The 12,934-nt window shown below is 41.7% G+C and overlaps 1 protein-coding gene across 11 annotated transcripts in view; it reads left to right on the top strand.

Annotated features, from left to right (window-relative positions):
* CADPS (calcium dependent secretion activator) overlaps window positions 1-12,934 on the top strand; it is a 248,776-nt gene that overhangs the window by 182,587 nt on the left and 53,255 nt on the right. For all 11 annotated transcript variants that reach the window (XM_090022840.1, XM_090022841.1, XM_090022835.1 and 8 more), the window contains 3 exons: window positions 1,573-1,679; window positions 7,884-8,040; window positions 9,076-9,217. In XM_090022840.1, the coding sequence (XP_089878966.1) occupies window positions 1,573-1,679; window positions 7,884-8,040; window positions 9,076-9,217 (406 nt within the window). The remainder of the gene's footprint in view (window positions 1-1,572; window positions 1,680-7,883; window positions 8,041-9,075; window positions 9,218-12,934) is intronic.

The following is a 12,934-nucleotide window of genomic DNA, read 5'->3' on the forward strand; positions in this document are numbered from 1 at the left end:
TATTGAAGCAATGTCACAACTGTCATTGCTTTCAACAGGGCTGGGGCTTCACCCATCGTTGTTTGTAGAGCCTGATTCAACATAGCATTTGAGTATGTGCTTAGCTTTAAGCCCAAGCTCAATCAAAGAAGTGGGGCTGCAGCACAAGCTAACCGTTCAATCTGTAGTCAGGGTTAAATTTTCAATAGGGCTTGAAGAAGCCAGGTGCCCAGCTGCTACTGAATTTCAGTGGAAGTTAACCTACCTGCTGGCTCAGGGAAGACTTACTTGTCTTCCAGCTCTACAAAGCCATGTCAATAACCCTCATTTTTAATATTTGCTTAAGTTTTAAATCATTTGTCTAGTTGGCACTGACAAAGCATGCATGGTTGGCACTTTTCCCTTGGTTTTTCCATAGCTGTGCTCAAATCCAGTATCATTTTGCCTTATAGCTTAGACCCCTGAGCTGCTTGTCCAGGCTGCGGCAGTCCGGAAGAGCGACCCAAGAGGGTTGGTTTCTAAGGACCCGTGTCACCGTTGCACTTGGCCAGCTCCCGGCGTCTTTCAGCCCATATCAGAATCGTATTTAAAGTGTGCCATTCTTCCTATATTTATGTGCTTTCTAATGAAATAAGCCATCTGTGCTAATTTATTACTCTATATAGCTTTTAAAATATGGATGCATAACAGCAGTGCAAGATGCCCTGATGCATTTATCTTTTTTTTTTTATTTGTAGTCTTTTTGGAAAGCTTAGTGAAAGCCGCAAGGTAGGATGAAATAACTCCCCATTTTCTTCACTTGCCTGCAGTATTTCAACTCTTTCACAGGTCAGGAGAGAATTCTGCTTTAAAGTCATGTCTGTTTTCCCAGAAAATCATACTTATAAATACATGGACAGATTTGTTATTCTGTTGTTTCTGGTTCACTCCAGCACAACTCCTTTACTTTCAGTGGTCTTACATCCACAAGTAGCACACTGATACATCAAGCCCAAAATTTTAATTTTATACAGTGCAGCTCCCCACTTTAATGGCTTCTACCAAGTTGACTTCTTTTTAATGCTAGCATCCTCCTGTATATCTCTGAAATGAATAAAATCTTTCCAAACAGTAAAATCTTGAAGTGCATCCCTGCATCACATTGGCATTAATGCCTCCCTGTTACATTCAACAGCTTATTTTAAAAGATGCCTTCAAACAGAACTTGGGCAATGACATTTATCCATCAAATAAATAATAGTGCAGTCTAAACAGAGGCATGGATATTGCCATATAATAATAAGTAGATGCTGTCTCTAGGGAATTTAACGCGCACAATTTAATGAACGAATAAAGCGTCACCATTGCAAATGGAAAGTAAAACAATTTGTACAGTGTTTTGAAAATTTGGAGCTGGAGCACTGCGTTTTCAGAGTATAATAACGAATGTGGCTTTATGGTTTGCACAGTACTAATGACTAGCATTTAACACTTGCATGAAAAGACTTTTAAAGTTACTAAATATGACGGGATTTTCTTAACCACTAAATCTGTTGGCCGTACAGCTAGCCTATCTGCCTGCGCTCCATTTTAACTCAAGTTCTTGTACTACAGAAAATGTAGGCCGGTTAGTCACACCTGCCAAAAAGCTAGAAGATACAATCCGTCTGGCAGAGCTGGTAATTGAAGTCCTACAGCAGAACGAAGAACACCATGCAGAGGTGAGCACCGTGCTCTGCGTTGTTATATTCCTATAGTCTGAACAGGAGCTGGTTGGTTTTAATAGCTGGGTCCATTCCCGTCACGGTTGCTGAGCGAGGTGCTTTTTATCACTGTTCAAGCTGTCTGGCCGGATTCAAGGACAGTGTTCAAATGTAATTAAAGGGGAGTAAAACCAACTGTTTGGAGAGGGCTTTTTAAAGCCAAAGTGGGTTGGATTCTGCTCTCATTTACGGTGACGTGCATTCTTCCACGAGCGTCGGTGACAGCCAAACATGGCTAAATGTCTTGCTCACCAAAATAATCACACCCTAACACCTGTCCCCTTTTGAGAAGGGCCACATATTTCAAAGCCTTAGGGTTGTACATCCAGCCATCACCACTTGAGTCTGTTTTTGGCCGGCAGTTGCCGAAGCAGCATTCGGTTTTTTGCCCTTCACGGCTGCGGCCGAGGAAGCCATTGTAAATGTCCAGAACGCTTTTTCTTGGGTTTGTTTCTTCATTTTAAAATAGTTTTTAATGTGTTTTGTTTTTTTACTTGGCATTGCTAGACGTGGTAACATTTTAAAAGGCTGTTTTCACGCTGGCTTTTCTGTCGGCCGCCCCTTGCTCAGCTTGTTCAGGTTTTCTCTGCTGATATTTGCTGAGGCTGCAGTGACTCATTCGGCGTTCCCGATCGTATAGGCTGCGCAGCACTTCCCAGAATGAACATGGCTCTGCCCTTCAAAATGTCCTCGCAGGGAGACTCTAGTTGCAGTAGCACTTTTAAACAAGGGAAATCCAGCTATCACAAAAGCCAGTGTATGTGAGGACCTCAGGAGCAGAAGGCTTGACCCTGAACAGAATTAAGCTCATGAGCGCACCCACGGATGTGGTCCCACTGACATGACGCCACGAGATCTGGATCTCAGTGGAGCTACTCGAGCGAGCGCAGTTGCTTACGGGCACGCGAGTGTTTAGGATCAGCAGTCAGCTCTTCACAAGTCCAACTCACCGTGATAATTTCTTTTTTTAAGTTAATCATTTTCAAATTAAGATTTACCACTTAAGTGTTTATAACTTGTTACATTCATTCACTATTTTCTCTTTTCCTTCCCATTTTTTTATATATATATATATATACACACATATTTATATATTGCATTTAATACATTTGATGAGTAATTTCACAATCACCTAAAATCATTCCACAGTATATTAAATTTACAGTACAATTTAACTTATTTCTAATACACGACAATCCAGAAGTCCCAACTAACTCCTGACTGCATATTTAAATTTCCTCCCTGTTTTTCTACTGTTCATTCAATCTTGGATGATCCTGGCAGGGGAAAGAGGTATGTGACTAAACTGAATGAAATGAGTCACTTCCTGTCATATTTCGTGCATGCCCTCTTAGTGCCATGTTTCCTAATGGGATTTTACCTGGGTGATCCTTGCTTTGTAACTTTAATCCGAGGAATGTAACAGCAACTCCACATGGACTGCTTGTGGAATTGGAAGCCCAACACGGCAGGGGAAATGCGGGATACGTATCCAGTCCATGCATGTAGCAATGGGTCTATTTTACAAGTGCTGCAGTTACATCCCAACACAACCCTACCTGCCTGGAATCTTTCCTCAGCCTGTTGTAAAACCTATGTTGTTTTGTAGTTTCCTGATCTCTAGTACACCGTGGAGTAGACTATATAATAAACGATTGAGTAGAAGGATGCTAGTCTTCCTCTAACTTTGTTTGTATGTGTATTGTACTGGATATACAGTATTTATATATAGAGAGAGACTCTAGCCCAGAGAAGAGAGAAATAATCTTTATTTTCACAGAGTTGAGATGCTCCCAGCGTAACTCAGAATGCTGCAAAGATGTCTATGAATTGTGGCAGGGCTGTCTAAGGGGAACGAATAGTTTATTGCACTCATCACCTTCCTGTGATGCATGGAAAGGAATTATTTTTAAGATCCAGGTTATTTTCATACTGGCAACTTCGGGGTGCAAGAGGGCCTAATATGGACTTCTCTTCTCTTCTGTCCACTACACTGAAAACACCCTTAAAAGAATGGAAATAAAACACATGCTTTGTAGCTTGGGCATCAGAAGGGTTTTGTTAGTGAGAGCAGATTTGCAACTATTTTATTTCTAGGATCACGTTTTTCTTGTGCTCCCATTTCAGAAGGGTGACTTTTCATTTATCCTATTGCAGAAGTCCAACACAAAGTCCCTATACCACTTGATTTATGCCTGCAGGGTATAAATGGGATGCTAGTGGCACCCCTTCTGCACAGGTGTGAATTTCACCCAGACAATAGGTTGCAAGTTGTTTAATCATGTGAGTTTTGTGGTGCATATACAAATACAGCCCCACAATTTTCCTTGTGGTCGTGCAGTATCTGGTTGGGCTATTACAGGAATTTTCAAAATGACTGCATTTTGTTCAAAGGAGGCAACTTCCAGGATGTTTTTTGCTGGGAAGTCGTTTGCCAAACATGTTACAAATGGTGACCTCTTACAGTGTCAGCATCACTTCTTCACCATAAATACCTTCATGGTAGCATTTAGGGAGTGCTAGACTTTCTGCTTACCTCCAAGTAACTGAAGTCTACCCTTCTGAATTAATTACTCCAGGCAGGGTTTTAAAGGAGTTTTCTGTATACCTGGACTGGATAGGTATGACCTGAATATCTCCTTTGGCTATCCACAAAGAAAATGAAGTTGAATTTCTTATTGTAGAAAGGCTGCAACCGTTACCATTTGCCTATTAAGATGAGCCCATTGCACTGTTGTATGCACATACATGCAACACACATTCAAACCCCATCAAGTAAACCTAAACTGAAACCACCTTTACGATTTGGAAAAAAAAGTTTAAAGAGCATTAGCATGGAGAAATCTTTTGTTTTTATTATGCGAGAGGCAAGGATTTCTTAGGGTGATATCTTTTATTGGACCAGCTGCCTAGGTGCATAGTGTTAGACGAGCTTTCACGTAGCCCAGACAAACATGCAGAAGAAACTGGCCTTCTATAATGGGCGTGCCTACGTAATATATAACAGCTTGAGTCTTTGCCAAAGTGTCATTTGTCTCATCAGGTGGCTCCAAATTGGATTATCTTTCACCTGGATGAGTCATGATAAATGTCATAAGACTTCATGCATTTTTAATCTTTGCCTTCTCTCTCTATGTATATGTATGTGTATATATATATATGTGTGTGTGCGTGCAACTCTATTGAAGACACACATATATATATGTGTACCCGTGTGTAAAATACTCAGTGATAGGTGTGTTTGTCCAGAAGGCAAACTTCATTTTCCTTCGATCATGTTGAAATCAAAGCAGGTAAGTAGATGGTAAATAAAATTAAACTTTACCATCTGGAAAAAAAAAATTGAGTAATGAACTGCTATTGTTCTTATTTCAAGGAATGACTGCCTTACTGCAAATGGGAGAGGGAATTCTCATGAGTCAGAGGCTAATCCAGCAGAAATATATGTGACTGTTTTTTACAAAGTAATCGTATGCTTTGCCTGTTAATTTCTTTAAGGAAAAAAAAAAACACAAACATTTTTTCTTTTTCATGGAAGCAGGTTTTTATTGCAGGACTCTGAAGTAATTATGTTGGGATTTGTTGGAGAATACATTCTTTCACTCCTGCCAAAAATGTTGATTTTTGCCCATCCTTCATATATAGAGTTACCAGCAGGATTCTCAGCTACCAGATACACCCAATAATCACTTGACAAGGAGACAGTGTGGCAGATTCTTAAGAAATGAAGGCATGGCCAGAAGAAATGAGTCAATGCAAGAACCAGCTCTTTCATCCTTGTTCAACAAAATAAAAATATATATATCTTTTAAAGGGATATTGTCAACTACCATAACTTTGATTTTTTTTTTTTCTATTTTAATTTTTTTCACATCTTTGGGAGGAAAAATTGAGCAGACACTGAAAGCAGAATGGGTTCCTGCCACCTTCCCTTCAGATGATCTGGCTGTTCAAAAAAAAAAATCAGAACGATGCCCAACCCATCATATTGGCGAGATCGCATCGAAGCGGCATTTTCATATTCCTCGTCTTGTGCTTATTTTTTAATGTAGCTGCCCAGTCAGGATGAGCCATTGAACAGCTGTGTGGAGCCACTTCACATTGGCAGCAGCTTTAAAAGAGCTTCTCAGCAAATGCCTTGCTAAAGACTAGGGCCAACATTAAATCTGACCCTGGGTTGGCGTCCGGAGTAACCAGGGTGGCGTGAGCTGGCCGACAGCTCCAAGCACCAGTTTAGAGGGACCAGCACACTCCACACCCTTGCTCTCTGGCACCCTGACGTTCGACTGCGTCTCTGCCCGGGGCACCGAACGTGGTGGCTGCCCCTCCGGGAGCCTACCTGTGTCCAAGCGAGCAGCTTTTTGGGGAGGTGGCAGCACAGTTGGATTTGTGTGCGTGTGCTGGGCTAGACATTTGTTTCCTGACTAAGCAGCAACACACTTCGATATCGTCCCTGGACCAGGTCAAGAGGCAGTGCAACTGCACCCTAAATCAGGACCCTCACCAGCATTGCAATAGCAGTGGCTTCATGAGGGCCCACTCCTCACCTCCCATCCCTTCCCACTCACTAGAGCAAGAGGGGAAGAAAACTGCTCTGCAAGGCACGCATTCCCTTAGGCCAGCGCACGGATCAGGAGAGAGTTATAGGTCAGGGCAGGGTTGATATAGCATTCTTTATTTTTTTAATATAATTACAGACCACCTTCATGCTACACACACAAACATGCATACCGCACCCCTGCCACACGGGTAAATCCTCTATGCATGCATACCTGGCAGCTGGGTATGAGGGAGATAGACCTGGAAAGCCCGAAAGGGATTGTGCCACAGCCAGGCACACTGCTTTGGAGTGTGATAGTCTGGTGACAAAGCAGCCCCCGTCCCTCTAATGGGGTTTGTCATTAATTTTCTGCAACCTTCTCAAAAGGAAAAGTGAAGAGAATTAGCGCTGCTCTCATTGATTGCCAAGCAAAATAAAAATGAAGTCCATTCTGCCTGATTATGTCTGCCAGTATCTTCTTTTCATCCTTTCAAGTGACTGAAGTATACCTTCTGGATTGCCAAGTTGTCTTTCAACTCTCAGTCATCTTTATTCCATCTTTTGAGTCTGGTGCCTATGGTGTAGGTTTCCTTTGCTCGGAAAGTCCTGGATAGTGCTTGGTAGAGAAAGTTGTTAAATCTCAGAGTAGTTTCCTCTCACCCCCAAATTACTGCACACGGTCCTGTTGACAACACTGCTCATTCTGCATGTTCCCAGCCAGAAATGATTACTAAACACGCATGCATGCATTTGAAACACATTCACATCTAAGCCATGTGTGATGTGAATGTCACTTCAGAAAACCCGTACAGTGGACTTTAAGGACCCATGTGCATGAGAATGAGTTACTTCACTGGTATTTTTTGGTTTTCACGTGTTATATGTAATACTCCAGCAAATGGAAAAATCCTGGTAAAAACCTGGCTTGATTTGGAGGCTTTTAACCTGATCTCCTGCCAGGTCTATATAACAGCTCTAAAACTGATTTCATAGTAAGTGGCCCTAAATTATACTAATGTATTTAAATAGCTTTATATCTATCCCCTGTAAAATGAAAGGTGCTGTCTTAATTTCTACTGGTGGTGCTTGAAATATTTCTAACTGAGATCTGGAGACATGTTAGGACAGACTCTGCATTCATAGGCTTCTAAGCTTTTTCAAGATGAATGGTAATAGCAAGCCCAAATAAATTTTGAAAGCTGTTGAAAAAACATAGCAGAAAACCCACAAACACAGTGAAGAAACTCCCAAATTCCTATACTTTAGAATAAGAACTGGTAGACCTCTCTGGTACATAGCATGATTAAAGATGAATTTACTGAGTTATTGTAAACTGAACAGACATCCCTTCTTTGCTTTGTTTCAACTGCTTACTCTACAGTGCAGTTCGGAAAAATATACGCGACAAGGCATTCCTGAATATAAAGAGTAGGTGCATCATTTATGTGATTTGCACTGTATATGCAGTAGCTCGCATTTTAAAGGACTGTTCTCTTTACAATAAAGCTAGTTTTCCCTTGGGATGCACATTTGCTTCTAAGCTATATGGCCTCATATCATTTGCTGTGGTTTAAAAGAACTAATGCTTTTCTTTGTTATTTCTTTTTCTACCAAATTTAAAGGCCTTTGCTTGGTGGTCAGACTTAATGGTTGAACATGCGGAAACCTTCCTGTCACTGTTTGCAGTGGATATGGATGCTGCTTTAGAGGTGCAACCCCCAGACACGTGGGACAGCTTTCCACTATTTCAGCTTCTAAATGATTTCCTCCGTAGTGACTGTATGTATTTGTATTTTGACCATTTCTTTCAATAGGGTAAAATCTGCTGGGTTATTAATAATGTTTCTAGCCTTTCCATGCTGTACAGAAAACTGATATGGGTGGGACTTCAAAACCAATAGCCTTTTATTAGCTTAATATTGCAATTGCTTGAGAGGGGGGCGGGGAAGTGGTGCTTTTCAACATGACCAGAGACCAATCCTTTTTACTAAAAATAAATGCCCAGGTAGAAGACCAGGAGTGGGACTTCTATAAGGTCCTGTGGTGAGGAACACATTGTTCACAGAGTTGGGCACTTTCTGTTATTTTCATTAAGCATTTCTATTGTGCTATATATGTGCATCATATACGTGTGGCAATACGAAGTCAACTGCAGTCCCTGCCCCCAGACAGGTGGATGGAAAGGAAAGGAATCGTTAACGAGTGATTTGACATTGCCTTGTACAAAGGGGAAGCGCAGGAGAATATTGCCAGGTTCGAAGGCGCGGCAGTGAAATTCCCATTCACTTCAATAGCAGCAGTGTTTGGCCCTGCTGAGTCTGTGACAATCCCGCATCGTAGTCTGCCTGTCTCATCCTTCCCACATTGGTCCATTAGGCCCCCGTCTTACAAAAGACTTCCCTGTTGGAAACCCCTCCTTAAAAACCCTTTTAGTTTCTGAAGACATGCATAATGAGTCCTGGGACCCCTCCTCCGAGAAAAACGATTTCGAGTGTAAAAGTAGTCCCCCAGTCTGCCCAGGGAGTGATGTGTGCCAAGCTGTTTCATTTATAGTCATTTTATTAGCAGGAGCTAGTCATCTATTTCCTGTCTATAAATCAGGCACTAACGGAGAAGGTTCGCTGTTTGTTTGCTCCAAATAAGAAACGATTTCTGCTGTCTTTATCCTGGATACTGATGGTCAAGTATTCCTAGGGGAAACTCCAGTTACTTCCTTCCTGTTAGCCAGAGTATTTATTGTGTAATAAAATGCCACTCTTCGTGGTTCGTTACCCAACCGTAGTTTCTTACTATACTTTTATTTATCTATTCTAGATAATTTGTGCAATGGAAAATTCCACAAACACCTTCAAGACCTGTTTGCTCCACTTGTTGTTAGATATGTCGATCTGATGGAGTCCTCAATTGCACAATCAATTCACAGGGGCTTTGAGCGGGAATCATGGGAGCCAGTAAAGTAAGGAAACCTCCTTTGATACAATCGGAATTTGGGTGCAAATGGATGGAGATTCGTACAGAGATGAATTAGTAAATACTAGATTGGAGATTCGGAAAATGCCTTCTATTTTTTAGCGCCGTGCTAAAAATCCAAGGCCTAATTTCTTAAGGGTTTTCAAGGTTTACGAAAGAAACAATATGTGCTTTTCTAATGCAATGCTGATTGAAGTGGAACGTTTTGCTTTGAAAAATGGAATTACGAAAAATGTGAAATCCTCTCATTTTGCTTGGCTTTTTAGATCTTATGACCCTGCTCTAAAAGGCCTTTTCCAATGTTGCTCTTAAAGGCAAATAGCTTCTTTTCAGAACGAAAACCTTGCTTTACTGTGTTCAGTCCGGCTCTGTACCTTGGGTGGGCCGCTGTTGTCTTTTTTTTCCACACGCCCTGTGAAGCGATAGTGCAGAGATATGCTTCACTGCTTCAGCACCACAGCTGATCCCTGGATTGATCTTTTTTTTCACGCAGGCTGTGAAGGGCTCCAGTGTAAGATGCTGCTTTAGAGCTAAGGGCTTTTAGGAGGAGACACTCTGAAACCATGCTGGAAAGATCCTGAAGGCACCGTCCCTGAAGGGAAACACAGTGTGCCAGAGAAAAGTACTTCCAAGCAAAAACAAATAGAGAAAGCAGGAGAAAAGAGTTGACCGGAGCCATTTATTAATCTCATAGAAGTGATGATTTAAAACTCTGGAATGGGTGAACTGGGAGACAAAGCCCCAGCTCAGCCTAGTGGTTGTGAAATATAAAGTTAGTTAAAGCCATGCAGAATTTATGGTGGTATTACTGCTCCCAGCGCTCATTCCAAAAAGGCTCAGTTAGATACTATCAAGGAAACATATTAATACAAATTAAATAAAGAAATGGAGCTTTATGCAGGCTGAAAAGTGTCTAATGTAGCCAATGGTTAAGTGTTCTGGTCTGAAGAGTTACTTTGTAACATTTAGCAATTATCTACTATATTGATGGTACATAAAAATGCAAGGTTAATTCAGAACCCGGTTCACTGTCCATTTGCTCTCTTGGCTCTGCAGGCTAATGAGATTAAAAAAACCCCTAACATTTCAGTTGTAAAATGAGCAGGTGTGGCTCACCAAACACACAAGAAGTAGCTCTCCTGAGTAGGAAAATGCGGCTTTACACCCCCCGTAGTCATTCAGCAGGTAGAACTGCATATTAGAGTGATCCTCACTTTAATAATGCGTAACAGCTTAAGTAATAGCCACCTGTTACACATTTGGTGCAGTAATGTCAAACGATGTGTTAACCATGCAGTTGATAAATGATTCATTCTTTATGTGTTTGTTCGAAGCCAGAGACTAAAATATATTCAAATCAGTAAATCATCTTGGTTTTAGCTCATTTAAATTCAATTATAGTTTTATTTTAAGTACATGTTTTCTTATAGCAAAAGTTTGGATTTCAAAACACTGTCACTTTCTTGGAGAAATGGAAGAGTCACTTTCAAAATGACTATAGAGAGTTTCTGCCATGTTAAGGGGGTCATTTGCAATGGATCGTGGGTTGTTCTGAAAAGGTTCTTTATCCATCATCCCATGGTGTTCTGCTTCAAGCAGCTCTGGTCAGTGAACACCGTATATCTTACAGTTATAAGTGTTTCTTTGCTTAATAGTAGTTATCTTACAGAGTGACCCGGGACACTCAAAAGCGTTGCTTTGAAAAAGAATGGGTAATTCTCCCGGGCATGTTACATTCCCCCGTGGGAAAGCACACCCTTGAATATGTTTTTAATTACTGATACTTTATTCTTCATGTGCACACCCACACACACGTGCACACACACCAGCAAACATACACACACCCAGTGTGAAATGTCACCTTTATGTAATGTGACCCAGCTGAAGGCAGCGAACATGTCTGCACATCAGTACCTAGTGCGTAAAGTGCAACTGGGAACCCCAATCCTGGAATCGTCTTCAGTCTCACGGCAGGCGGCATGCTATTCTTCCCCTGATCCCCAGTAAGCCTGTGATAAATACAGGTCAAACAAATGTATTTTGCTTGCTCTTCCCTCAGCTTCGTGTATCCCCTCTCTCCCCTACGCATTCAAACGTCTAGTGAATTCTTTAGGCTCTTTGTCCCATTTTGCAGCTTTGCATTGCTCAGTAACCACAAATTCACATTTACCAAAGGAGAGCACGATACTGTTTACAAGCTTACTCCTAAGAAAAAGTTAAAGAAATAGCTTTCAAATACTGCAGCGATGCAAAGGACACCGACATCACCCTCTTCTGTTTTACTAACACCCATTACTGCCGGGTAGCTATAAGGGAAATGACACAGCTGCACCCATCGTGTATCTTTGCCCTTGGAGAATTTTATGCGGCTTGACTCTGCTTTGAAGGAAGGCTTCCCACTTGGCTTGCCAAAGTCAACCAGAATACACATCGCCACAGTTGAGCTGACTGCTATCCTGCCGATCTCTATGCTGAATTGTGAGAATGAAATCTCATTACCTCATGACAGCCAGCAAAGTATTCTGTAGCATAGAGGCTTTTAAAAGGGTTTCTCTATGCTCGTGCTTGCAATCAGGGCTGAAAAATGTGGTCCTCCATAACCTGACCAGATGGCAGCATACATGCATGTCATTTTTCTATTTTCATTGCTAGAGACTGTGTACCTTATGCTGCTACTAGTTGGGTATAGAAATCGCACAAACAGTAAGATCGATTCCCTTAAATACTGAAAACATTGAAGGGGAAAAAAATCCATACTGTTTGCTTCGGCAGGCCATGTGATCTGCCTGTTTTGTACAAGCTCTGCCTAGCTGCAGAATGTATAAGCCGGGGGTCCTTGCCCTATAACCAGTGCAGCTGGTAGGTATGGGCAGATACGTGCGGAGAAAATGAAGCGAAGTGAAACACCAGTCCCAACTCGCTATTTTCCAAAACATTGGGTGCATAAATTAGATCTGTTCCCAAGCTGGCGGAGTGCACGCAGTCACATGAGGAGGGGGGAACATGCCGTTATTTCTGCGCGCTAGCTTCGCGACTCAGGGCATTTTGAAATACTTTGCAGCCACCCGACACCTAAACACATACATGCAATTGCACTCGGCAGCTGAGCTCCGCACGAGCAGAATGCAAGGTTAATTCAGTGACCACTGATGTCCTTTTCAGTTGGTTGGCTTGAAAAATTATGCAAATCTTTTCTGGGACACGTACACACACAAAAAAGGATCTTCTGCAACATTTTATGTGCCGTTATATTCTAGCACAAGGAGGTCAGTCCCCGTGGTTCTTGTCAAAGTCAAATTTGATTGGGTTTTTAGTATTAATATGCAAACGGTCACACTCTGTAGTAAGGCTACATTTGTAAGTAGTCTGTCTTTTAATAAATGGCTCATAGAGGTTTTAATAAATTGTCCATTGCTCACCACAGCTTATTACAGGTCGCTCCTCACTTTGTGTCTCTGCCTCCTTCCCCATTTGTATACCGGGGCTAATCATCTTAAGGAGGTAGTGTAAAGCAGTGGGCAGAGCAGTGAACTAGAACTCAAGAGATGCAAACTTGATTGTCAGCTCTGCAGACCAGTCAGTTCAACCCTTAAATGCCTCAATTTCTCCATCTGTAAAATGGGGATAATGTTATCGCACCTCCCCTATAACAGGCTTCAAGATCTGCTGATGAAAAACATTCCAGATAAGAGCTAGGTACTAT

The sequence above is a fragment of the Crocodylus siamensis genome, chromosome 11 (assembly GCF_052110815.1).
Source record: "Crocodylus siamensis isolate JL-2025a chromosome 11, ASM5211081v1, whole genome shotgun sequence".
In the NCBI taxonomy this organism is placed as follows: Eukaryota; Metazoa; Chordata; order Crocodylia; family Crocodylidae; genus Crocodylus; species Crocodylus siamensis.